This window comes from Mirounga leonina, unplaced genomic scaffold (genome assembly GCF_011800145.1).
Source record: "Mirounga leonina isolate KUSES-001 unplaced genomic scaffold, KU_Mleo_1.0 Mir_507, whole genome shotgun sequence".
Classification (NCBI taxonomy): Eukaryota; Metazoa; Chordata; class Mammalia; order Carnivora; family Phocidae; genus Mirounga; species Mirounga leonina.
Window position 1 is genome coordinate 4701235 of NW_023270789.1, and position 27935 is coordinate 4729169.

General features: G+C 36.8%; 1 protein-coding gene across 1 annotated transcript; it reads right to left on the reverse strand.

The window, feature by feature from the left end:
• TSHB (thyroid stimulating hormone subunit beta) lies at nt 1-27795 on the reverse strand. Its single transcript, XM_034990286.1, has 4 exons — nt 27692-27795; nt 4532-4663; nt 778-940; nt 1-335 (listed from the first exon to the last, which is right to left on the reverse strand). Exons 2-4 carry the CDS (start codon nt 4588-4590, stop codon nt 81-83), a joined length of 477 nt encoding a protein of 158 aa, XP_034846177.1. The 5' UTR covers nt 4591-4663; nt 27692-27795; the 3' UTR covers nt 1-80.
• Between the last annotated feature and the right edge of the window lie 140 nt (nt 27796-27935).

Consider the following 27935-nt stretch of genomic DNA (forward strand, 5'->3'; position numbering starts at 1 on the left):
TTGTGAAATATATTGATATTTTATTAATTCTACTCCAGGTGAACACATTTAACTGACTTGCAAGTCACATCACTATTAAGTTAGATGGACAATCCCACCACATAGGACTTCCGAGGTTTGGTACAGTAGTTTGTCTTGATGGCCTCATGTATACAGTCACTATAGTCGGTATCACACTTGCCACACTTACAGCTTATAGCTACAGGGTAGGAGAAATAGGGAGGAACATGGCGTGGGCATCCTGGTATTTCTACAGTCTTGTACATGAAGTCTCTATATGTACAAACATCCTGGGACAGAGCATATTTGGGAAGAAACAGTTTGCCATTGATATCCTGATGAAAGAACAGAAAAGGGAGCATAATGTTAATTCACTTATATTCCTTTGACACAAATAAGACTGGGGAGGATTCCTTAGTCCCATTCCCCATTACCAAGTCAACATATCCACACTGAATCCTATAGAGACAAAAATCACACACACACACACACACACACACACACACACACACACACCCCTCTCTTTTATCCTTGATCATGGGAACAATATAAGGTTTAAATAAATTCTGAAAGTAAAACTATCATGAAATTATCTGTACCAATTGTGCTAAATAGATCAATATAATATTATAACCTGGGGACTCTACCTCTAAGGAGCCAATAACCATTAGATGTAGGAAATGAGGTTGTTATTTATCTCATTTCCTTTCTGGATAGAAATGGACTGAGTCTAGGTTTATCTAATTTCAGCCAAAAGAAGTGAGATGAACTACATACCCGTGTCATACAATATCCAGCACAGATGGTGGTGTTGATGGTTAGGCAATAAGCACACTCTTTCCTTTCGACATGCATCGTATACTCAGTTGGAAAACAAAAAGACATTACTTGCCCACATGCAAGGCCAAAAAGCATGGACATCAGGTAGATAGCAGTCATGCTAAATCAAAGATAAAATTAAAGAATCTTTTACATGTATCCTTTAGGACATTCAGAAGTGACATTTAGAAAGAGCTAAAATGTGTGCGCGTGCGTGTGTGTGTGTGTGTGTGTGTGAATATTTGTATTTATTGAATGCCTACTTCATTCTAGGCCCAATATTAGGTGCTTTTACGTAGTTAATACTCTCAATAACCTTTCTTTATGCATTTAGATGTGACTATGAGTCACATACCTCATAATGTAGGAACTCACATAGTGAAGGTCCTGCTTGCAAGTGTCACTTAGCAACACTGGGCAGTGTAAAGGAAAGCCTGAAACATCACAACAGAACAGTGGCAGAGACACATAATGTCAACTAAGTGTAAAACAATTCACTCAGGGAAACAGTCTGAATACCTGCCTCTAATTATAAGATGTCAGCTAAAAGCGAGGCCTCAGTAGGGGCTTTCTCAGAACTGTAGTTTTCTAAAAACTTTAGTTCATTGATTTAAAAGGCCAACAGACCAGTCATAATCAGAAAGCCTAAAGAAACTAAGAAAAAGTATAATCAAACTTCAGTACATCTCAGCGCAAATAATCTTGCATATAATTCTATCCAATGTCTATCAAGGAAGACAAGATAAAGCTAGAGAATGTCCAGAATAGGTAACTAAAATCACCACTGGTGTTAAAGGGCTAGCGCAGAAATCTAGAAACCCTCCTTTTTTCAACTCTGAGGATATGCAAAAAATATAGGTTGACACAGAGAAAGACCATCAAGGACAGACCCACTGTTGGTTAGCCAGGAAAGGAGAGTAAGTTTTGGCTGCATGGAAGACAACAGAGGGTCCATTGTGCCTCAGACAGAAGAAGAATATGTATATCAATAGAACCTGTCTAATGAAGAGTTTGTTCAATATCAACTCTGGTTATCATAATGAGCTGGATAAAGTTATGACTAATGGCAGATAAATTAGATAAATATATACTGAGCATTTAAACCAGGCAATGAGAAATACAAAATGGATAAACTATGGTCCTTGACTTCAAGGGCTGACAGTCTAACCAGAGGAGATAAGATTGAGCACTAATAAAAAAAATATTGTTCTAAGTGCTCTGAAAGAGTCCAAATTATGACTCCGAGACACAAAATTATCAAAAATTTCTTCTGTATAAACAAGGAAGTGAAGTAATCCATTAAAAAGTTTTCCTGGTTGGGGCGCCTGGGTGGCTCAGTTGGTTAAGCGACTGCCTTCGGCTCAGGTCATGATCCTGGAGTCCCTGGATTGAGTCCCGCATCGGGCTCCCTGCTCGGTGGGGAGCCTGCTTCTGCCTCTGACCCTCCCCCCTCTCATGTGCCCTTTCTCTCTCATTCTCTCTGTCTCAAATAAATAAATAAAATCTTAAAAAAAAAAAGTTTTCCTGGTTAACTCCTTTAGATAAAATGTTGCATATTCAAGTATTCTTCAGAAAGTTTTGGTATTTCAATTAAAGAGCAAAAATATAAGAATTCCTTCCTCATGGAGTCTGGTTTTCTCAAGTGCTTTGCAAATGTAAGCTCCCTTTATGGTACAGAATTGGTTCTGTTATTTTAGAGCCACAGACCTAGAAGATCCTCTAAAAATGACATAAAATACTCAGCCATCATGATCGTATCGTTCTTGCCTCTCTAGCCAGCCAACTACTGGGTTTTTGCATAAAAAATAACTCACATATTTTAGTTCTGTGATTCTACATAAAATAGATGTGTGGTGATCTAGTGGTGAGTTCTGGAGTCAAGGAATAGAATTCTATTTCAAGATCTCCCATGGATCTATGAGAAACTGACTAAAATATTTAATCTGTCTGGGCCTTATTTTCTCATCTGGAAAACATAGAGAGGCAAGTAAACCCAACCCTATTTTTTTTTATTGTGTTGTTTGTCACCATACAGTACATCATTAATTTTTGATGTAGTGTTCAATGATTCTTTATTTGTGTATAACACCCAGTGCTCATTACAACATGTTCCCTCCTTAATACCCATCACCAGGCTACCCCATCCCTCCTCACCCCCCTCCAGTCTGAAACCCTCAGATTGTTTCCCGGAGTCCATAGTCTCTCATTGTTCGTCTCCCCCTCTGACCCCCCGCCCCCTTCAGTTTTCCCTTCCTATTTTTAATTATAGGAGAAAACACTGTTTTAGAACTTTTACCCACTGTTATCATATTCATTATGGATACTATATTTTTTCAAAGTTCCTCTTATAAATGTAAAACTCTAAACTAACAAAAGGAAAAACTAAAAGGGCTGAATTACTAGCAATGGTAGCTGTATAATTTTGTGGATTTAAAAAAAGTAAGAATTATTCTTTCCCCTTTGTTGCAAATAGTAAAACTTTACCTACAGAATCTTTCTGAGCCTCAATTTCCTCATCTATAAAAGGAAGGCTTAGAACCAGAAAATGATTGAGAAGGTCTTTTCAGCACAAATAGATTGTAATTCTATGTGATAAACTAGTGTCAGGTCCCTATTCTATATGAGTCAGTGATCTAGAATTCTGCTTCTAGATTTCATTACAATTATGTGTAACTGAGCAACTTAATATCTTCTTGCCTTCATTTTTCCATATGCCCCTTCCTAAAATCATAAAAAGAATAAAACAATATATGTGAAGCTCTTGGAATGATATGGAAGAAAGACTAGTAACTATATAACACTATATAAATCAGTATTAGTTAATACCTCCCTATATGATCTGCCATAATTTCTCCTTTATTGTCACCTAGATTCTAATCTCTGCAACTTAATTGCCTCTTTTAAAATCATGATAAATGATTTATTGAGCACCTAAGCTCAGAAGGCATGATATGATTTCAGGCCCTAAATAATGAGAGATGCCTTTTTCAGTGGCATGACCATCTGTCTACACTTTCAACATTTTACCTTATTATAAGATATCTTCTTTCCTTTACCACTTACCCCACCTTACCCTCCCTCACTCCCTCCCTCCCTCTTTTTGTTCTTACTACCTTCATTCTTAATAAACACATTGTTCTCTACTCTTCCAATTTTCTCTGCCAACTTTTTCTCTCCAATTTCCTTACTATGCTATGAAAAGAATCAATTGCCCACCCTACAAGCAATCCAGGAACTTCACTAAAACAATATATTTTTCTAGAAACCAATATGTACTATAAGGCAGGGAATGTACATTGGACACTATCCAAAGTGAATTTACTGTAAGTTTCCCCAGAGGTATATGATCATCAAAGATAACCATTAGTAATTTATAGGATTTAATATACAGATTATTCAATTAATAAAAATGTTTAAATCAAAATAGACAGAGAAAGCCATGAACATCAATTAGCCTTTATGAGGGAATTGACCAGTTATTCCTCTTACTTGAAGTCAATGAAATTTTTCTTATCCTTATATATGTAGTTTACCTACCTTTACCGACCACTGAACAATTTTGGAGCAATTATTAGAATTCTTAGAGGCTATAGAAGCAAATTATCACTTAAAATTTGCCATTTTTGAATATCAACTAAAATGGTGAAAATGAAAAAAAGAATTAGAATGAGAACATTTCATTTCACAAAGCCTTCTCAGTGTAGACACCTACCTTACTTTGCATTGGGGAGCTGATCGTATAATGAGCCAGACTAAAAACTCTTGGTTCATTTTATACCCTTCAGGATAAATCCTCTCTGATCTCCTTGTTTATATAATTGCGTTTGAATTACTGCTTTCTTATCTGAAAAGACAGCTATTGAAAATTCATACTGAACCTCAAATAAAATGTGTTTAGACAAACAATTTCACAACATACTCCTCTGGAAACTCTGACATTATTACAGCATGAATTTTCCTCTCTCCTATTTCAAAATAAAATTACCCTTTTAAATACATCCTTTATTAATATTTATTAATACTAACAAAGGATATACACAGAAGGAGAAAAAATAAAAAACTCAATACCATCTAAGTTAGTCTTGAGAATAAAGAATTTATTTCGGTCTTGAGTGCCCCAAATTTTGCCTAAATTCTCATTTACAGATATATAAAATTATTGCTTACCTACAAAACAAAGGCAACTTTTTAATGGAAATCCAGGGCAAATAGCATATGTGTTGCTGATTAAAACAAAAATAAATCCTTAATTAGTTCAGAATATTTGATTGTTTTATCTTAGGATTTGAAAAAATAATAAATACAATTTACATGTGTGTAAGAACAGTCATTTAAGTAAATGACCAAATCTGACAAGATGTCAAACTGATCTGAAATCAAATCCTGGCTCTGCCATCTACTATGACATTAGCATGCTTGAGCTTTATTTCCGTTTTGTCCCCTATTTAAAGGTAATATCAGTGTTTATGTAAAGCACTTAACACAGTGTCTGCCATATAATAAGTGCTTAATAAATGATAGCTAATTTAATAATTCAACACTTATTTATTTAATAACTATTTTGTCAGATTGCCTAGTATGTAGCAGGCAGTTATTATATATGTTTAATGCATAAATGGCTGAGGGAGTGCATGAATAAAAAATTATTGAATTTTTTAAAACAACATACACTTTTCTCCATCCCCATGGCTGTACTCAATTTTACTTCTTTCAATCCATTTTCCTCTCTGTTCAAGGTAATATGCCAAAAGTTCAATGAGAATTTTCCATTGCCCTCAGAAAAAAAGTCCATTACAATGATACTTGTAATCTATTTCCCAAGATACCTTGCAATCTATTTTGTCTCTCTGGTTTTATCTGTCACCCCTCCCCCTATCTTCTCCCTCCTCCCTCCTCTTTCTATGTTCTTCAGCCAAACTAAAAGGAATTCCTCAAATTAGTCACTTTCTCTCTTGCCTCCAAGTCCTTTCATATGCCATTCTCTCTGTCTAGAACATCTGCCTGGTCCCCCACTCCATGCCTCATCCCACCTAATTCCTACTCATCCTTCATTAGTTAAGTGAGAAAGCAGACCTTCTGGAAAGCCCTCTCTTGATTCCCCAAGACCTTCCTCATGGTTAGTGGTTTTAAAAGAATTAGAGAAAATAATAGGACATCTGGCATATGGTAGATACTCAATAAATCATAGATACTATTCTTGATTATTGACAACTCCATTGATCTTCATTTATCCTAGTCTTTATCAAAGGTTAATGAAAAAAAAAATGAGTCTGGGTATAGGTGAGTCTCCCTGGTGGTGGGATGGAGAGATCAAGGCAGAATCTGGTATATTTACCAGGAATAGCCATTCCAGAGGCCTCCAAATCTCAGAAATATAAGTTACTATGTAATAAGAGAAAAACTCTGAAAACAGGAAAAGTGGAAATGAAGATACCAAACTTAACCTGCTTCATGTGATTCCAAGCAAGATATTAAGACAGCAGTACAGTAACTGGGAACATTAGATGTTTGTTTCTAGCGGAAGTAGTACCTCTGTTGTATAAATTATTAATTCAGGAACTCAGTTTCTAGCACATTTACATACATATCCCTGAGAAATATATATACGTATAATAGAATTGATATATACTTTTACTATTACTTAAAAAACTATTAAAATATATCATATATTTGGGTAATTATTTTCTTTTCAAAGGGAATATCATGTATATGATCTCATACTCTTTTTTTTTTTTTAAGATTTTATTTATTTGAGAGAGAGAGAATGAGAGAGAGAGAGAGCACGAGAGGGAAGAGGGTCAGAGGGAGAAGCAGACCCCCTTCTGAGCAGGGAGCCCAATGTGGGACTCCATCCCGGGACTCCAGGATCATTACCTGAGCTGAAGGCAGTCGCTTAACCAACTGAGCCACCCAGGCGCCTGATATGATCTCATACTCTTAAAAGAATCCAGGCAGACTGAACTTTCACTTCTGGCCCAGATTTACTCTCTCACCTAAAATAACTGTAAGCAGGACAAAATATATAAAACAATGCTTTGCATACAGTGGACATTAGGCAACAACGACAAAAAGTGATCCCAGAGAGATAGGAAACAAACAAGAGAACTACAGCTTACTGCCTGGAGAAAGTTTCTGGCAGGTGGTACAGGGAGATGTACCATGCATGGCTGAGGCCAGCACTGTCCCCAAAATGAGGAGATGGACTTGGGAGTCCATGGAATCTGGGTCCTAGAATTCACAGAGAGGAATACTGGAGAGGAGAGAACTACACACAGAAATCTGGAGATCTTCAGAGGATCCCTTTCAGTATTCAGTTGTAAATGATAAACTCATGCATGTGATAAAATTAGATGAGGCTAGGAAAAGAAATATCTGGAAGGATTAAAGAGAATAGTCCTGGGACTCACACAGGGATAGGTATAGTGCTTGTACCCACCAGCAACAGTGGAAAATCTCCTAACTCATGGGAAATCAGGCAGTATACTCAGAAGAGTTTTGCTTCAGCGAGGCGAAAAATTAGCCCTAAACTAACTGCTATTCTGACCCTGCCAAAAAAAGCTTACAAACAAGACCTAAAAGGATCAACTCTTTGCAAATAGCATAACTGTCAATGAACGAAGCCGAAGAATATTTATAGGCATGCAACAATATTTGGCACCCAAGAAGGTAGAATCTACAATATGTGGCATTTAATTAAAAAGTTAGTAGTCAGGCAAAGAAGCAAGAAAATACAATTCATAATGAAAAGGAAATTAGTCAATTGAAACTGACCCATAAATAGTACAGATAACAGAATTAGTAGACAAAGAACATCAAAACATGACACTACCAAAAGAATACAAAATTTTTCAGTAACTAATCCCAAAGAAATAGAAATCTGGGAGTTACCTGAAAAACAATCCAAAATAATTACTTTAAGGAAGCTCAGCAAGATTCGAGGGAATGTAGGCAATTCAATGAACTCATGAAAAAATGAGAAGTTCAACAAAGAGACAGAAATAATAAAAAATAACTAAACAGAAGTTCTGGAACTGAAGAATATGTAAATCATATTGAACTCTAGTATGTTAGTTAAAAGAGAACTGCTGAAAAAAATTTTGTTAATGGATACACAATATATAAATTGGGGCACCAAAAACATAAAATGGGGGAGGCAAGTAAATATGTAGAACTTTTTATGCAAATGAAGAAAAGTTGTCAGCTTAAAATAGACAATTACAAACATTAGATGTTTTATATAAATGCCATGATAATCACAAAGAAAAACCCATAATAGATATACAAATAATAAAGAGAAAAGAACCAAAGCATACCACTATAAAAAATCATCAATTCACAAAGAAAGATGACAAGAGAAGAAAAGGGGGCAAAAAAGAACTACAAAACAATCAGAAAATAACAAAATGGTGATAGTAAATGCTTACATATCAATAATCGCTTTAAATGTAAATGGTTTAAATTCTCCAATTAAAAGACTTAGAGGGACTGAATGGGGAAAAAACAAAGACCCAATGATATGCTGCCTATAAGAGACTCACTTAAGCTTTAAGGACATTCATAGGCTAAAAAATGAAAGGATGGAAAAAGACAGTCCATGCAAATGGAAACCAAAAGAGAGCAGGAGTAGCTATACTTGTGTCAGACAAAATAGACTTTAAGTAAAAAATTATAACAAGATGTGGAACATAAGGAATAGCATGGAGGACATTAGGAGAAGGAAGAGAAAAATGAAGCAGGGGTATTTGGAGGGGGAGACGAACCATGAGAGACTATGGACTCTGAGAAACAAACTGAGGGTTTTAGAGGGGAGGGGGGTGGAGGGATAGGTTAGCCCAGTGATGGGTATTAACGAGGGCATGTATTGCATGGAGCACTGGGTGTTAGATGCAAATAATGAATCATGGAACACTACATCAAAAACTAATGATGTACTGTATGGTGACTAACATAACATAATTAAAAAAAAAACTATAACAAGAAACAAAGAAGGTCATTCTGTGATAATAAAGGGGTCAATCAAAAGGATATAACAATCGTGTGTGTGTAGGAGGAGCATAAAATGCAAAACTATGCATCTATTGAAAAGCACAATGGACAAGGATATTTAATGATATGGAAAATACTCTTCAGTAAGTTACTTGAAAAAAAAAATAATAAATTCAGTAAATTTGCCAAATATAAAATTAACACACACAAGTCACTTGCATTTCTATACATTAATAATAAATTACCTGAAAGAAAAATTAAGAAAGCAATCTCATTTAAAATAGCAGCAAAATGGGCGCCTTGGTGGCTCAGTTGGTTAAGCGACTGCCTTCGGCTCAGGTCATGATCCTGGAGTCCCGGGATCGAGTCCCGCATTGGGCTCCCTGCTCTGCAGGGAGTCTGCTCCTCCCTCTGACCCTCCCCCCTCTCATGTGCTCTCTCTCTCATTCTCTCTCTCTCAAATAAATAAATAAATAAATAAATAAATGTTTAAAAAAAATAAAATAGCAGCAAAAAATAATAAAATACTTAGGAATAAATTTAAACAAGGAGGAATAAGTTTAAACAAGGAGGTGAAAGACCTATACACTGAAAACTATAAGACACTAATGAAAGCAAATGAAGAAGTCACAAATTAATGGAAAGATATCCTGTTTTCATTGATTAGAAGAAGTAATAGTGTTAAAATGTCCATTTACCTAAATCATTCTACAAAGTCAATGCAATCTGTATCAAAATTCCAATGGCATTTTTCAAAGAAATAGAAATGATCCTAAAATTTGTATAGAACCACAAAAGACTGAATAGCTAAAGCAATTTTGAGAAAGAGAAACAAAGCTATAGGCATCACACATCCTGATTTAAAACTATATTATAAAAGATATAGTAATCAAAACAGTATGATAGTAACATTTAAAAAAAATGTAAAAGAGTGGAACAGAACAGGGATCCCAGAAATAAACCCATATAAACATGGTCAACTAATCCTTGACAAGGAGGCAAGAACACACAATGGAAAAGGGTAGTCTCTTGAATAAATGATATTGAAAAAAAATAGGATAGCCATATGCAAAGAAATGAAACTGGATCCTATCTTATACTATTCAAAAAAAGCAACTCAGAATGGATTACAATTTAAATGTAAGAGCTGAAACTAGAATTCCTAGAAAAAAACACAGGAAAAAGCTCTTTGATATGTGTCTTGGCTATGATCTTTTGGATCTGACTCTAAAAGCACAGGTAACAAAAGCTGAACTAAATAAGTAGAACTATATCAAATTTTAAAAACTTCTGCAAAGCAAATGAAACAGTCAATAAATTGAAAAGGTAACCTACAGAATGGGAGAAAATATTTGCAAACCAGATATCTGTTAAGGAGGTAATATCCAACATATATAAAAACTCATACAACTAAATAGCAAAAAAGCAAATAATATAATTTAAAAATAGGCAAATGACCTGAATAGGCATTTTTCCAAAGATGGTATACAGATGGCAATAGGTACATGAAAAGGTGCTCAATATCACTAATCATTCGGAAATGCAAATCTAAACTGTGAAATATCACTCCATACCTGTAAGACGAGCTATCATTCAAAAGACAAGAGATACAAAATGTTAGCAAGGATGAAGAAAAGAAAAGCCTTATATACTGTTGGTAGTAGTGTAAATTGGTGTAGCTACTATGGAAAACAGAAGGGTAGTTTCTTAGAAAATTAAAAGTAGAACTAGCATATGATACATTAATCCTACTCCTGGATATACATCCAAAGGAAATGAAATCAGTATCTCAAAGAGATATCAGCACTCCCATGTTCATGGAAGCATTATTCACAATAGCCAAGATATGAAAACAACCTAAGTGTTTGTCAACATATAATGGATAAAGGAGATGTGGTATATATGTATGCAGTAGAATATTATTCAGCCATAAAATAAAAGGAAATCCTGTCTTTTTTCAACAATATGGATGAACCTGGAAGACGGTATGCTAAGTGAAATAAGCCAGACAAAGACAAATACTGTATGGTATCACTTATATGCAGAATCTAAAAAGAAAAAAGAAGCAATTTCATAGAAACAGAGAATAAAATGGTGGTTGCCAGGAGCGGAGGATAGGGAGAAATGGAGATATGTAGGTCAAAGGGTATAAAGTTCCAATTATAAGAAGAATAATTTCTGAGGATCTACAGTACAGCATAATGGCTATAGCTAATAATACAGTATTGTATATACTTGAAAGTTGCTCAGAGCAGATGTTAAGCATTCTCAATATGTAAGAAAAAAGACTTAACTATGTTAGATTATGGATGTATTAATTATCTGGATCTTGGTAATTATTTCACAATGTATGTGTGCGTGTGTGCGTGTATAAAATCATGTTGTATAATTTTAATATATACAATTAGTTTGTCAATTATTCCTCAATAAATAAACTTGGGGAAAAGATATTATAACTAATTTCCATATGTTCAAGTAGAGGAAAGATTAAGCATATAGAGACAGGAGATATAAAAGGTCCAAACTGAACTTTTAAAGATGAAAACAACAATGGTTGTGATGAAAAATACATTTAAATGAGTTGACAGTAAAGGAGACATTGCCAAGAAAAAAAAAATTAGTAAAGTTAAAGACATAGCAAGTCAAACTACTCTAAATAAAATACACAGAGGAAAAAAGAATGAAAAAAATGAATAAATGATTCAGTTGTGGAACAACTTCAAGATCCCAAAAAATGTATGTAGTTGGACTCCTAAAGGCAAGGGATATAGAAAAAAAAAAAAAAAAAACTTGAAGATATAATGGCCAAAAAAGTTTATAAACACGATCAAATCTACAGATTCAAAAAGCCCAGTGAGCCTTAAACATAAGAAATGTGAAGAAAATCAAACCAAGATACATAATAATTAAATTGCTTAAAGCCAGGAAAAAAGAGAAAAATCTTAAAAGCATCCAGAGAAAGACATATAATGCAGAGTAGAGCAAAGATAATGATGACAGGAGATTTCTCACTGGAACAATCAAGTCAAACTAAAAGTAAACTACCAAAACTGAACCAGGAAGAAAGAGAAAATCTGAACAGACCTATAACCACTAAGGAAATTGAAGCAGTCATCAAAAATCTCCCAACAAACAAAAGCCCAGGGCCAGATGGCTTCCCAGGGGAATTCTACCAAACATTTAAAGAAGAATTAATACCTATTCTTCTGAAACTATTCCAAAAAATAGAAATGGAAGGAAAACTTCCAAACTCATTTTATGAGGCCACCATTACCTTGATCCCAAAACCAAACAAAGACCCCATCAAAAAGGAGAATTATAGACCAATATCCTTGATGAACATGGATGCAAAAATTCTCACCAAAATACTAGCCAATAGGATCCAACAGTACATTAAAAGGATTATTCACCATGACCAAGTGGGATTTATCCCTGGGCTGCAAGGTTGGTTCAACATCCACAAATCAATCAATGTGATACAATACATTGGTAAAAGAGAGAACAAGAACCATATGATCCTCTCAATAGATGCAGAAAAAGCATTCGACAAAGTACAGCATCCTTTCTTGATCAAAACTCTTCAGAGTATAGGCATAGAGGGTACATACCTCAATATCATAAAAGCCATCTATGAAAAACCTACAGCAAATATCATTCTCAATGCGGAAAAACTGAGAGCTTTCCCCCTAAGGTCAGGAATGCGGCAGGGATGTCCACTATCACCACTGCTATTCAACATAGTATTAGAAGTCCTAGCCACAGCAATCAGACAACAAAAAGAAATCAAAGGCATCCAAATCGGCAAAGAAGAAGTCAAACTCTCACTCTTTGCAGATGATATGATACTTTATGTGGAAAACCCAAAAGACTCCACCCCAAAACTGCTAGAATTCATACAGGAATTCAGTAAAGTGGCAGGATATAAAATCAATGCACAGAAGTCCGTGGCATTCCTATACACCAACAACAAGACAGAAGAAAGAGAAATTAAGGAGTCGATCCCATTTACAATTGCACCCAAAACCATAAGATACCTAGGAATAAATCTAACCAAAGAGGCAAAGGATCTGTACTCAGAAAACTATAAAATACTCATGAAAGAAATTGAGGAAGACACAAAGAAATGGAAAAACATTCCATGCTCATGGATTGGAAGAACAAATATTGTGAAGATGTCAATGTTACCTAAGCAATCTACACATTCAATGCAATCCCCATCAAAATACCATCCACTTTTTTCAAAGAAATGGAACAAATAATCCTAAAATTTGTATGGAACCAGAAAAGACCCCAAAATATCAGAGGAATGTTGAAAAAGAAAAGCAAAGCTGGCGGCATCACACTTCCGGACTTCAAGCTCTATTACAAAGCTGTAATCATCAAGACAGCATGGTACTGGCACAAAAACAGACACATAGATCAATGGAACAGAATAGAGAGCCAGAAATGGACCCTCAACTTTATGGTCAACTAATCTTCAACAAAGCAGGAAAGAATGTCCAATGGAAAGAGGACAGTCTCTTCAACAAATGGTGTTGGGAAAATTGGACAGCCACATACAGAAGAATGAAACTGGACCAATTCCTTACACCACACACAAAAATAGACTCTAGGGGACGCCTGGGTGGCTCAGTTGGTTAAGCAACTGCCTTTGGCTCAGGTCATGATCCTGGAGTCCCGGGATCGAGTCCCGCATCTGGCTCCCTGCTCGGCAGGGAGTCTGCTTCTCCCTCTGACCCTCCCTCCTCTCATGCTCTCTCTCTCTCATTCTCTCTCTCAAATAAATAAAGAAAAATATTTAAAAAAAAAAATAGACTCCAAATGGTTGAAAGACCTAAATGTGAGACAGGAGTCCATCAAAATCCTAAAGGAGAACACAGGCAGCAACCTCTTTGACTTCAGCTGCAGCAACTTCTTCCTAGAAACATCGCCAAAGGCAAGGGAAGCAAGGGCAAAACTAAACTGTTGGGACTTCATCAAGATAAAAAGCTTTTGCACAGTGGAAGAAACAGTCAACAAAACCAAAAGGCAACTGACAGAATGGGAGAAGATATTTGCAAATGACATATCAGATAAAAGGCTAGTATCCAAAATCTATAAAGAACTTCTTAAACTCAACACCCAAAGAACAAATGATCCAATCAAGAAATGGGCAGAAGACATGAACAAACATTTTTCCAAAGAAGACATCCAAATGGCCAACAGACACATGAAAAAGTGCTCAGCATCGCTTGGCATCAGGGAAATCCAAATGAAAATGGGGGGCAGAAATGGGAGGGGAACCCTCCTACACTGTCAGTGGGAATGCAAGCTGGTGCAGCCACTCTGGAAAACAGTATGGAGGTTCCTCAAAAAGTTGAAAATAGAGCTACCCTATGATCCAGCAATTGCACTACTGGGTATATACCCCAAAGATACAAATGTAGGGATATGAAGGGGTACATGCACCCCAATGTTTATAGCAGCAATGTCCACAATAGCCAAATTGTGGAAAGAGCCAAGATGTCCATCGACAGATGAATGGATAAAGAAGATGTGGTATAGGGCGCCTTGGTGGCTCAGTTGGTTAAGCAACTGCCTTCGGCTCAGGTCATGATCCTGGAGTCCTGGGATCGAGTCCCGCATCGGGCTCCCTGCTCGGCTGGGAGCCTGCTTCTCCCTCTGACCCTCCCCCCTCTCATGTGCTCTCTTTCTCTCTCTCAAATAAATAAATAAAATCTTAAAAAAAAAAAGATGTGGTATATATATACAATGGAATATTATGCAGCCATCAAAAGGAATGAAATCTTGCCATTTGCAATGATGTGGATGAAACTGGAGGGTATTTTGCTGAGCGAAATAAGTCAAACAGAGAAAGACATGTATCATATGATCTCACTGATATGGAGAATTCTTAATCTCACGAAACAAACAGGGTTGCTGGAGTGGTGGGGGGTGGGAGGGATGGAGTGGCTGGGTGATAGACACTGGGGAGGGTATGTGCTATGGTGAGTGCTGTGAATTGTGTAAGACTGTTGAATCACAGACCTGAACCTCTGAAACAAATAATACATTATATGTTTAAAAAAAAAAAAAAAGGGAAGAAGATAGCAGGAGGGGAAGAATGAAGTGGGGGAAATCAGAGGGGGAGACGAACCATGAGAGACTATGGACTCTGAAGAACAAACCGAGGGTTCTAGAGGGGAGGGGGGTGGGGGGATGGGTTAACCTGGTGATGGATATTAAGGAGGGCATGTTCTGAATGGAGCACTGGGTGTTATATGCAAACAATGAATCATGGAACACTACATCAAAAACTAATGATGTAATGTATGGTGATTAACATAACATAATAATAAAAAAAATAAAATACTGAAAGAAAAAAAACTATCAACACAGAATTCTTAAGTCAGCAAAAGTATCTTTCAAAAATGAAGGGAAAATACACACTTTCCCAGACATATACAATCACAACCTGAAAGAATTTATCACCAACAGATCTGCACCATAAGCAGAAGGGAATGAAGGCAGATGGAAACCTAGACAAAGGAATGAAGAGCACTGGAAATGGTAATTACATGCATAAGATATTTTTGTATCATTATTTACATTTCTTTAAAAGATAATTGAATGCTTAGGGAACAAATAATACTAATATAGGGGTCATAATATATGAAGAAGTAAATTATATGACAATAATAACACAATGGCCAAGAGGCAGAAATGGGAGTATTCTGTTATAATGTTCTTATACCCCATGTAAAATGATATAATATCACGTGAAGGTAGCCTAAGATTAAGTTAAAGATGAATGAAGACATAATACTTAAACTATTAACACAACAAAGAATTATAGGTAATAAGCCAACAAAGTAAATAAAATAGAATTATAAAACATGCTCAATCCAAAAGAAGTCATAAAAAGAAGAGAAAAGGTAACAACAACAACAAAACAGATGGGTGAAATAGAAAACAACAAGATGATAAATTTAAATCCAACCATATCAATAATTGCATTAATTTAAATAGTCTGTAGTAGGCAGAATCTCAGAGAGCCCCTAAGATTCCTGACTCCTATTATGTACACCCTGTATAATTCCCTCCCTTGATTATGGGTAGGCTCTTGGGGTATTTTTTTTTTTTTTATGTTAGTCGCCATACAATACATCATTAGTTTTTGATGTAGTGATCCACAATTCATTATTTTCGTATAACACCCAGTGCCCCATGCAGTACGTGCCCTCCTTAATACCCATCACCAGGCTAACCCATCCCCCCCCCCAAGTTTGTGCCTCAGTTTGTTTCTCAGAGTCCATAGTCTCTCATGGTTCATCTCTCCCTCCCATTCCCCCCCTTCCTTTTTCCCTTCCTTCTTCTAAAGTCCTCCATGCTATTCCTTATGTTCCACAAATAAGTGAAACCATATGATAACTGATTTTCTCTGCTTGACTTATTTCACTTAGCATAATCTCCTCCAGTCCCATCCATGTTGATGTAAAAGTTGGGTATTCATCCTTTCTTTATCCATTCACCTGTTGAAGGGCATCTGGGCTCTTTCCACAGTTTGACTATTGCGGACATTGCTGCTATGAACATTGGGGTGCATATGGCCCTTCTTTTCACTACATCTGTGTCTTTGGGGTAAATACCCAGGAGTGCAATTGCTGGGTCATAGGGTAGCTCTATTTTTAATTTTTTGAGGCACCTCCACACTGTTTTCCAAAGTGGCTGTACCAACTTGCATTCCCACCAACAGTGTAAGAGGGTTCCCATTTCTCTACAACCTCTCCAACATTTATTGTTTCTTGCCTTGTCAATTTTTGCCATTCTAACTGGTGTAAGGTGGTATCTCAATGTGGTTTTGATTTGAATTTCCCTGATGGCTAATGATGATGAACATTTTTTTGTGTGTCTGTTAGCCATTTGTAAGTTTTCTTCAGAGAAGTGTCTTTTCATATTTTCTGCCCAGTTTTTGACTTGATTATTTGTTTTTTGGGTGTTGAGTTTGAGAAATTCTTTATAGATCTTGGATCCCAGCCCTTAAAAAGCTTCTGCACAACAAAGGAAACAGTCAACAAAACAAAGAGACAACCCACAGAATGAGAGAAGATATTTGCAAATATGGGTAGGCTCTTTTAAAAGAAGATCAGAAACAGAAAAAGAAAGATTCAAAGCTATAACAGATAACCTCCTCTTGGTCTTGAAGAAGCAAACTGCCATGTTGAGGAGAGGGCCAAATGGCAAGGAGCTGAGAGTAGCCCCTGATCATAAGCAAGAACTCATACAGCTGCTAGGAACTGAATTATACCAACAATTTGAGGGAGCTTGGAAGCAGATCTTTCCATAATCAAGTCTCCAGATGATGATGCAGCCTACTGGCACCTTGATGTCAGCCTTGTGAAGCCCTGAGCAGGGAGCCCACGTAGGATGCACCAGACCAGTGATCCATGTAAACTATGAAATTATAAATTTATGTTGTTTTAAATGGCTGTTGTGGTAATTTCTCACTCAGCAAACTAACACATGTTATAAAAACACCAATTAAGGGCGCCTGGGTGGCTCAGTTGGCTAAGCCACTGCCTTCGGCTCAGGTCATGATCCTGGAGTCCTGGGATCGAGTCCCGCATCGGACTCCCTGCTCAGCAGGGAGTCTGCTTCTCCCTCTGACCCTCCCCCTTCTCATGCTCTCTCTCTCTCTCTCTCATTCTCTCTCTCAAATAAATAAATAAAATCTTTAAAAAAAAAACAAAAGGCATAGACTGTCAGAGTGGAGGGGGAAAAAACCTACTCAATTATATGCCACCTATAACAAACCTACTTTAAACATGTAGGTTACAAGTTAAAAATATAAAATGATATACTATACTAGCATCAATATAGATGGAGTAAGAAAGCTGGAGTAACTATATTAATATAAAACAAACTAGATTTCAAAGAACATTACCAGGGTTAAAAAGTGTCATTTGAAAATTATAAAGAAGCCAATCCATCAAGAGGACATATAGTAACAAAGCTTCAAATTACATGAAACAATGATAGCACTTCAAAGAGAAATCTGCAAAACCATAACTATAAGTGGAAATTTCAATGCCCTTCTCTCAACTTTTGATAGATAAGGACAGAGAATTATTAAAGATAGAGAAAATTTAGGGGCATCTGGGGGGCTCAGTCATTAAGCATCTGCATTTTGCTCAGGTCATGATCCCAGGGCCCTGGGATTGAGCCCTGCATTGAGAGGAACCTGCTTCTCCCTCTGCCTGCTGCTACCCCTACTTGTGCTCTCCCTCTCTCTGTCAAATAAATAAATAAATAAAATCTTAAAAAAGAGAGAGAGAAGATTTAAACAATATTATCCAACATATCCTAATTGATATTTGTAGAACATTCTATCCAAAAACAATATAATACACATTCTTATAAAAAGATTCAAGTCATACAAAGTATAATCTCTGACAAAAATGGAATTAAATTACAAATCAGTAATAAAAAGTTATCAGGAATAACCTCAAATATTTAGAAACTAAATAACACACTCTACATAACCCCTGGGTTGAAAAAAACATTTGAAGGGAAAATTAGAAAGCATTTTGAATAGAATGAAAATTAAAACACAACACATAAAAATTTGGGATATGCAACTAAAGCAGAACTTATTGGGAAATTTATACCACTGCATGCCTGGGAAGATAATGCCTTAGAAAAGATAATGGTCTCAAAAAATGACTTCAGCTTCCATCTTAAGAACCTAGAAGAGCAAAATAAGCCCAAAATAAGCAAAGGAAAGGAAATAAAGGTCAAAAAGAAAATGAATTAAATAAAAAACAAGAAAACAGTAGAAAAACATCAGTGAAACTAAAAGTTAATCCCTTGAGAAGATCAATAAGATCAATAATCCTCTAGCCATACTGATAAGGAAAAAGATAAACACATATTACTAGGATTAGAAATGAGAGAGGTGACATCACTACAGTCTCTACAGGTATTAAAATAGTAAATGGTGGGGGCTGCTGGCTGGCTCAGTCATAAGAGCATGCAACTCTTGATCTCAGGGTCATGAGTTTGAACCCCATACTGGATATAGAGATTACTTAAATAAAACTTAAAAAATAAAAATAAAAAATAAAACAATAAGAGTATTATGAAGAACTTTATGTCAAAAAAATCAACAATTCAGATAAAGTTGACAGATTCTGTGAAAGACACAAACTAATGCTAAAAAAAAAAAAAAAGATTACTTGAATAGCCCTTTATCTATTAAAGAAATTGAATTTGTAGTTAAAAACATTCCCAGAAATACTATTCCAGGCTCAAATGACTTCACTAGGGAAATTCCACCAAACTTTTAGAAAAGAAATACCACAAAATTTACACAAATCCAGAAAGTAACAGACAATGGAACATTTCTTAACTCATATGATGAGAACTACGTTACCAGTTGTATACAAACTCATATTCTTCAAAAATGTGAAGAGAAGGAAGTACATCACAATACATTATATGAAGCCAACATTATCCTGATACCAAAGCTAGACAAAGACATTATAAGAAAAGAAAACCATAGACAATAACCTTCATGAAATTCTTCACAAAATTTTAGCAGATCAAATCAAATAATATATAAAAGGATAAAACATGACCAAATAGAATTTATTCTAGGAATGCAAGTTTAATTTGCATTCAATCAATGTAATTCACTATACTAACAGACTAAACCATAAAAACTATGCACTGTGGAAAACAATATGGAAGTTCCTCAAAAAATTAAAAATTCATATACCACATGATTCAGTTAATTCCATTACTATTTACCCAAAGGAAAAAAAAAAACCCACTAATTTGAAAAGATATATGCACTCCTATCTTTATTGCAGCATTGTTTATAATAGCCAAGATATGGAAGCAACCCAAGTGTCCATTGGTAGATAAATGGGTAAAGAAGATACAGTATATATGTACCATGGAATATTCAGCCATTAAACAGAAAGAGATCTTGCATTTGCAACATGGATAGACCTTGAGGGTATTATGCTAAGTGAAATAAATCAGACAGAAAAAGACAAATACCATATAATCCCACTTACACATGGAGTATAAAAAATAAAAGAAATGAATAGACAAATAAAAAGCAGAAAAAGCCCCATAAATACAGAGAACAAACTGATGGTTGCCAGAGGGAAGGGGGTGCGAGGATGGGCAGAATGGGTGAAGGGGAGTGGGAGATACAGGCTTCCAGTTACAGAATGAATAAGTCACAGGAATAAAATGTGCAACAGAAGGAATATAATCAATGGTATCATAATAGCATTGTATGGTGACAGATAGTAGCTATACTTGTGGTGAGGATAGCATACCTATAGACTTGTCAAATCACTTTGTATACCTGAAACTAATGTTCCATTTTATGTCAATAAATAAATGTTCATCATGAGTCTTAGGAGTATGCAAATTAAAACTTCAGTGATGTGCTACTGCACACTTCTTGGGATGTCTAAAATTTTTAAATTGACCATATCAAGTGTTAGCAAGGATGTGGAACAACTGAAATTCTCATACACTGCTGGTGGAAATATAAAATGGTATAATTTGTCAAATAGGCAATTTCTTTTTTTTTTTTTTTTAAGATTTTATTTATTTGACAGAGAGAGAGAGACAGCCAGAGAGGGAGCACAAGCAGGGGGAGCAAGAGAGGGAGAAGCAGGCTTCCCGCAGAGCAGGGAGCCTGGCATGGGGCTCGATCCCAGGACCCTGGGATCATGACCTGAGCTGAAGGCAGACACTTAATGACTGAGCCACCCAGGCGCCCCAAATAGGCAATTTCTTAAAAAGTTAAACATACACCTATATTATGACCCAGCCATCCCACTCTTAGCTACTTACCCAAGAGAAATCAAAGGACATGTTCCTACAAAGACTTATATACAAACATTCATAACATTTTTATTTGTAAAAGCCAAAAACTAGAAACAACCCTAATGTCCATCCAAAGGTGATTAAAAAAATGATGATATATACATACAATGGAATATTTTCAATAAATAGGAATAAACTATTGATACAGTAATAACATGGATGAATCTCAAAATGTAATTGTTATGTGAAAAAGCCAGACCAAAAAAAAAGTATGTCTCACTATGATTCTGTTTATAGAAAATTCTAGACAATACAAATTAATCATAAGAGAAAAAGCAAATTAGTGAGTGCCTAATATGGGGAACGGGAAGGAAGAGCAGAAAAGAGAGGTTGCAAAGGGGTAGAGGAAACTTTTAGGGGGGATGAATATATTTATTATCTTGATTGTGATGTTATCTTGATTGTGACAGCATATACATATGTCAAAACCCATCAAATTATGTACTTTAAATATAGGCACTGTTATGATTTGAATTGTGTACCCCAAATTTCATATGTTGAAGTCCTAACCCCTAATATCTCTGAAATGTGACCATATTTGGGAAACAGGGGCACTGCAGATGTAATTAGTTAAGATGCAATTCTGGAGTAGGGTAGTCTCCTTATCCAACTGATTGGTATCCTTATAAAAAGGGGAAATCTGGACACAGACACATGGACAGGGAGAATGCCAAATGAAGATTGGAATTATGCTGCCACAAGGCAAAAAACTATCAGAAGCTAGGACATAGACTTGGAACAGATCCTTTCCCAGCACCATCAGAAGGAGCCTGGCCCTACTAACATCTTATCTCAGACTTCTAGCCTCTAGAACTGTGAGACAATAAATTTCTGTTGTTTAAGCCACTCAGTTTGTGGTACTTTATTATGGCAGCCCATAGGGAGCAAATACATGCAGTTTATTGTATGTCAACTATTCCTCAACAAAGCCATTTTTAAAATCCAATCTGTAGAAATGATGTGTGCCCACTTTTCTGGCTTCATGTCATACCACTCTCACACTCTACCCATTACTTACAATGTTCCTTTGAACATTCTAAACTTGTTCTTCTAACAGGACTTTTTCATTTGCTATTGTTCCTTATGAAGAGCTCTTTCACCAGCTCTCCAAATAGCTTCCTCATCAGGTCAGCTTAAAAACTACTTCCTCAGAAAAGCCTTCCTTCACCAAGTCTACTATAGCACCTTGGCCCTGTCATTTATTTTTTTTTTAAGATTTTATTTATTTGAGAAAAAGAGAGGGCACGAGCAGGGGGAGGGGGAGGGACAGAAGAGCAGGACAAACAGATTTCCCTGCTGAGCGGGGAGCCTGACACCAGGCTCAATCCCAGGACTCCGAGATGACCTGAGCCAAATTCAGATCCTCAACCGAGCCACCCATGTGCGCCGACGCTGTCATTTTTTAATCCATTATCTCATACTTTCTTCATAGAACTTAAAACTTTGATGTTCTGTTATTGGTTAACATGTTTATTCTCTATTTCTCCCCTTCCAAGTAGGATGTAAGCACCCTAAATGGAGGGGATTATCTGTCTTGGTCATCACTGTATCCTTAGAATTCAAACCAGCCTATTACATATACTGGATGTTCAATTAATATTTATTGAATGCGTAAATAAATGGAAATAGATATGCTTTTCCCAGAGTTTATAATTAGAAACATAGAGATGTTATTAACTACTCTGATGTTCTGGATTTTTTTTTTTTTTTTTTTGCATTTTTTTTTCTTAAGTAGGCTCCATGCCCAACATGGGGCTTTAAATCACCACCCTGAGATCAAGAGTCACATGCTTTACCAGCTGAGCCAGCCAGGCGCCCCAACTGCTCTGATGTTCTATAGATAGTTACAGGCAGAGGCAGGCTAAAACTCAAGTTTCCTGATGTCCTTATATTGCATTAAAATTTTAACTCATTTTAAAAGGGAAAAAAAAAGCCACCCACAATCTTCAATTAGCTAAACAGAGGAGCGACATTGGAATATGAATCTGGGACTTACTGATTTTCTAGCTTGCTCTACTTCCATAAAATTCTAAAAACCCTGTGCAACAGTTTTTTTTTTTTTAATAGTTTATCTATCTGAATTGAGAGGGTCACCTTAGACTAGTCTGCCATTTGAAGCAAAACCTGTTTATTAAACTCTTTCTAATGCTTTTTTTCTTAAACAGTAGAGATAAATGATAGCAAGTAGAGTTGGACCTAATGTGCATGTTGACCATTTCATTATCCTGAAGCTCCCAAGTAGAGAGACAAAATTGATTTAATATGTATAAAAATTATGTCAATTTGCTTCTCTCTTCTGGGAACATTTTAAAGCCCCTAAAATGCCAGATTTATATGAATTTACATAAGCTTTTTCCAACCATTTCAAAACATTTTTGAAATTAAGTTTATATATAAATGTTAATAGGAATTACTAGCATCTTCAGTAATAAAATTCATAGTGTTATAAAGTCAGATCAGTATCAAATTTTCTTTCCTGTATATAAAAACTTATCTCTTGATCCCTTAGTGTAATATCATTCACTCTATTTTTGTTACTTCATATAAACTCTTAGTAATTAGATAGTATTTCTCTGTACTCATAATAACATGTGTAGCCATTTCCTAGCAGCTAATCAACAATATTAATCAACAATTTAACACTAATTTTTGGTTATTAATCTCACCAAAAATTATTTCAACTTTTCTCATCTTTGTTTAGTACACCTTTTATTTTAAAAGAAGTTCACAGTATTTTATATGCAAAAATCAATAAAAGATTCTGTTAGCAAATTAATCTGTGGTACCCAAGAAATAATAAATAGTGCAGTTAACTTCCTTCACTACATGCGTGTATAAAACAATTGAAGTGAGGGGTGCCTGTGTGGCTCAGTCGTTAAGCGTCTGCCTTCGGCTCAGGTCATGATCCCAAGGTCCTGGGATCGAGCCCCGCATTGGGCTCCCTGCTGGGTGGGAAGCCCGCTTCTCCCTCTCCCACTCCCCCTGCTTGTGTTCCCTGTCTTGCTGTGTCTCTCTCTGTCAAATGACTAAATAAAATCTTAAAAAAAAAAAAAATTGAAGTGAGAGAAGCTAGACACAAAAGATCACATATGGTGCAACTCCATTTATTTGAAATATACAGAATAGGTAAATCCATAAAGACAGAAAGCACACTGGTAGTTACCAAGAGCTTCAGGGAGTGGGAACAGGGAATAACAGCAAATGGGTACAGCAAATGGGTATTCTTTTGGGGTTATAAAAGTGATTTGAAACTAGATAAAGGTAGTGCTTGCACAACCTTGTGAATGTATTAAATACCACAGAACTGTTCACATTAAAATGTTTAATTTTATTATGTAATTTTCACCTAACTTAAAAAAAAAAAAGACAACTGACAGCTTGAAGCAAAAGTAACAATGTATTGTGGGATTTGTAACATATGTTATAAAAAAGTAAATTATAGGGCCTCTGGGTTGCTCAGTCGGTTAAGCGTCTGCCTTGGCTCAGGACATGATCCCAGGGTGCTGGGATCAAGCCCCGCATCGGGCTCCCTGCTCAGTGGGGAGTCTGCTTCTCCCTCTCTCTCTGCCACTTCCCCTGCTTGTGCTCTCTTTCTCCCTGTCAAATGAATAAATAAAATATATTTTTTAAAAAAGTAAATTACATGTCAAGAACAGAACAAAGGACAAGAATGGAAAATGGAAATGTATTTCTGTAAGATTCTTATACTATGTGTGAAGTGCTATAACATTATTTGAAGGTAAGCTATGATAAGTTGAAGATGTTGCAAATCTTAGAGCAATCACTAAAAATAAAAGTATAGCTAAAAAGCCAAGAGTGTCAAAAGATTGAGAAGACAGACTGGCAGAAAATATTGGCAAAAGACACATCAGGTAAAAGACTGTTATCTGAAATATACAAAGAACTCTTAAAACTCAACCGTGGAAAACTAACAATCTGATTTTAAAAACAGACAAAAGATCTGAAGAGATACTGCAACCAAGAAGACACACAGATGGCAAATAAGCATATGAAAAGAGGCTTCCCATCATATGTCATCAGGGAAATGCAAATTAAAACAGCAAAGAGATATCACTACTCACCTATTAGTATGGTCAAAATCTAGAACAATGACATTACTAAAAGAATTTGGAGCAACAGGAACTCTCATTCATTGCTGGTGGGAAGGCAAAATGCTGCAGCCACTTTGGAAGACAGTTTGGCAGTTTCTCTCAAAATTAAACATACTCTTACCATATGATCCAGCAATCTCACTCTTCGGGGTTTACCCAAAAAAACTTGAAAACCATGTCCACACAAAAACCTATACACAGATGTTAATAGCAGCTTTATTCATAACTGTCAAAACTTGGAAGCCAACAAGATATCCTTCAAGGGGTGAAGGATAAACAAATTGTGGTATATCCAGACAAAGGAATATTATTCAGCAGTAGCTACAAAAATGCTACCAAGCCATGAAAAAATATGGAGGAACCCTAAATGCATATTACTAAGTGAAAAAAGGCAATCTGAAAAGGCTACATACTATATTATTCCAACTATATGACATTCTGGAATTCTGTAAAAGGCAAAACTACAGAGACATTAAAAATATCATTAGTTATTCACACAACTCAATATAAAAAAACAAACCAATAAAAAAATGGGCAGAGAATCTGAAAAGACATTTCACCAAAGAAGACATACAGATGGCCAACAGACACATGAAAAGATGCTCAACTTCACTAATCATTAGAGAAATACAAATCAAAACCACAATGAGATATCACCTCATACCTGTCATACTGGCTATTATCAAAAAGACAAGAAATAACAAGTGTTAGGAAAGATGTAGAAAAAAGAGAACCTTCATGCATTGTTGGTGGGAATGCAAAATGATGCAGCCACCACAGAAAACAGTACGGAGTTTCCTCAAAAAATTAAAGTAGAGGTTGGGGGAGCTAAGATGATGGCATAGTAGGAGGACCCTAGACTCATCTCATCCCCTGAAGCCAACTAGATAACTATCAAATCATTCTAAATACCCCAGAAATCAACCTGAAGACTGACAAAACTGCATAACTAGAGGGAAAGAAGAGGCCATGAGGAAGGTAGGGAGTGCAAAGATGTGGTATGGGGGGAAAACTGTCGTAGGTGCTGTGAAGGGGGGGAAGCCATGATCATGGAGAAGAGCGAGAGAGAGAGAGAGAGAGAGAGAGAGAGAGGAGAACACAAGGAAACTCACAAGGAGAATGTTTCCCCAAAGCCATTGGCTGGGAAAATGAGAGGGACTGATTTTTGTGAGTTCTTGCAACCAGGAGGGTTTAAAGACTGGTGTTTTAAAGGTCAGGGGGCTTGGCAGATATGGAGCCCTGAGGGTGTTCCCCTGCTCCTAGAGAGAAGGCAGGCAAAAAAAAACCTGGGGGCAGACCACATGGAAACAGGGATCTGAAGAACACCTGGAGCACACAGAGGGGAGATTATTCACTCTTCTTAGAGCACATCCCTAAGAGGTAACATTCACAGAGACACCTCTCTGAAGACAAAGGAGCTGGCTGGCACTATTTCTCTCCCCTGCCCCTCAGCATAAATGCAGAGCCACCTGTGGGAAGCAGCTCAGCCCCAACACTGACTGCCTAACCTGCTTACACCAAGTCCCATACCCCTGTGCTCTGCCACAACTGGCCTGCTCAGTCAAGCCTGCCTTAGTCCTAGGGTGACAAGATCCTTCCCCAGAAGACCAGTGCAGGCCCCTTGTCCACACCACATCCCTAAAGCCTGGAGTTTTAAAACTCAGCAGGCTTCCAGCAATTGCACTACTGGGTATTTACCCCAAAGATACAAAAGTAGGGATCCGAAGGGCTACGTGCACCCCGATGTTTATAGCAGCAATGTCCACAATAGCCAAACTGTGGAAAGAGCCAAGATGTCCATCGACAGATGAATGGATAAAGAAGATGTGGTATATCTATACAATGGAATATTATGCAGCCATCAAAAGGAATGAGATCTTGCCATTTGCAACCACGTGGATGGAACTGGAGGGTATTATGTTGAGTGAAATAAGTCAAACAGAGAAAGACATGTATCATATGATCTCACTGATATGAGGAATTCTTAATCGCAGGAAACAAACTGAGTGTTGTTGGAGTGGGGGGTGGGGTGGGAGGGATGGGGTGACTGGGTGATGGACACTGGGGAGGGTGTGTGCTCTGGTAAGCGCTGTGAATTGTGCAAGACTGTTGAATCTCAGATCTGTACCTCTGAAACGGATAATGCAATATATGTTAAGAAAAAAAAAAAAAGAAGAAGAAGAAGGTAGCGGGAGGGGAAGAATGAAGCGGGGGAAATCGGAGGGGTAGACGAACCATGAGAGACAATAGACTCTGAAAAACAAACTGAGGGTTCTAGAGGGGAGGGGGGTGGGAGGATGGGTTAGCCTGGTGGTGGGTATTGAGGAGGGCACATTCTGCATGGAGCACTGGGTGTTGTGCACAAACAATGAATCATGGAACACTTCATCTAAAACAAATGATGTAATGTATGGGGATTAACATAAGAATAAAATTTAAAAAAACAAAAACAAAAAACAAAAAACTCAGCAGGCTTGGCTGGGATAGAGCCTAGAGGGCACTGCCCTGCTCCTGGAAAGAAGGCAGGCAAACAAACCAGAGGCAAACAGTGATCGATCTGAAAAATGCCTGGGGCAAACCAGTGAGGAGATTATTTACTCTTCTCAGAGTGCTTCCCTAAGTAGCAGTGTGCATGGAGACTCCCCTTCAGAGACAAGGGGGCTGGCTGGCTCCATTTCCTTCCTGCACCCCTCAGTATAAATACAGAGCCAATTGCGGTAAATAGGGCAGCACTGACACTGGCTGTGTACCCTGCTTACACCAAGTCGCATACCCCTGCACCATGGCGGTACTGCCCTTCTCAGTCAAGTTTGCCTCAGTCCCAGCATGGTGGGCCCCTTTCCCAGAAGATCACCAGAACCCCTGCCCACACCATGTCTCCCAACCAGAGAATTCAAGCACCAGGCCCTGGATACTATATGACCTCTTCTTCATAAAGCGATTACTCTTAGGAGCAGGAAACATAATGGGCTTTTCTAACACAGAGAAGAAGACAGAGACTTATAATGCCAAAATGGGAGAAATTCATCCAACATGAAAGAACAAGATAAAGTCTTAGCCAGAGATTTAAGCAAAACAGATATAAGTAACATGACTGGTGGAGAATTTAAAGCAACAGTCATAAGGATA

Coding starts and splice junctions, on each gene's coding strand:
- TSHB (XM_034990286.1), bottom strand. CDS start 4,590: ATGAACCAAGAGTTTTTAGTCTGGCTCATTATACGATCAGCTCCCCAA. Junction 941..4,531: donor GCTCCCCAATGCAAAGTAAG/GTAGGTGTCTAC, acceptor TCTTTGATTTAG/CATGACTGCTATCTACCTGA. Junction 336..777: donor CTGGATATTGTATGACACGG/GTATGTAGTTCA, acceptor TTCTTTCATCAG/GATATCAATGGCAAACTGTT.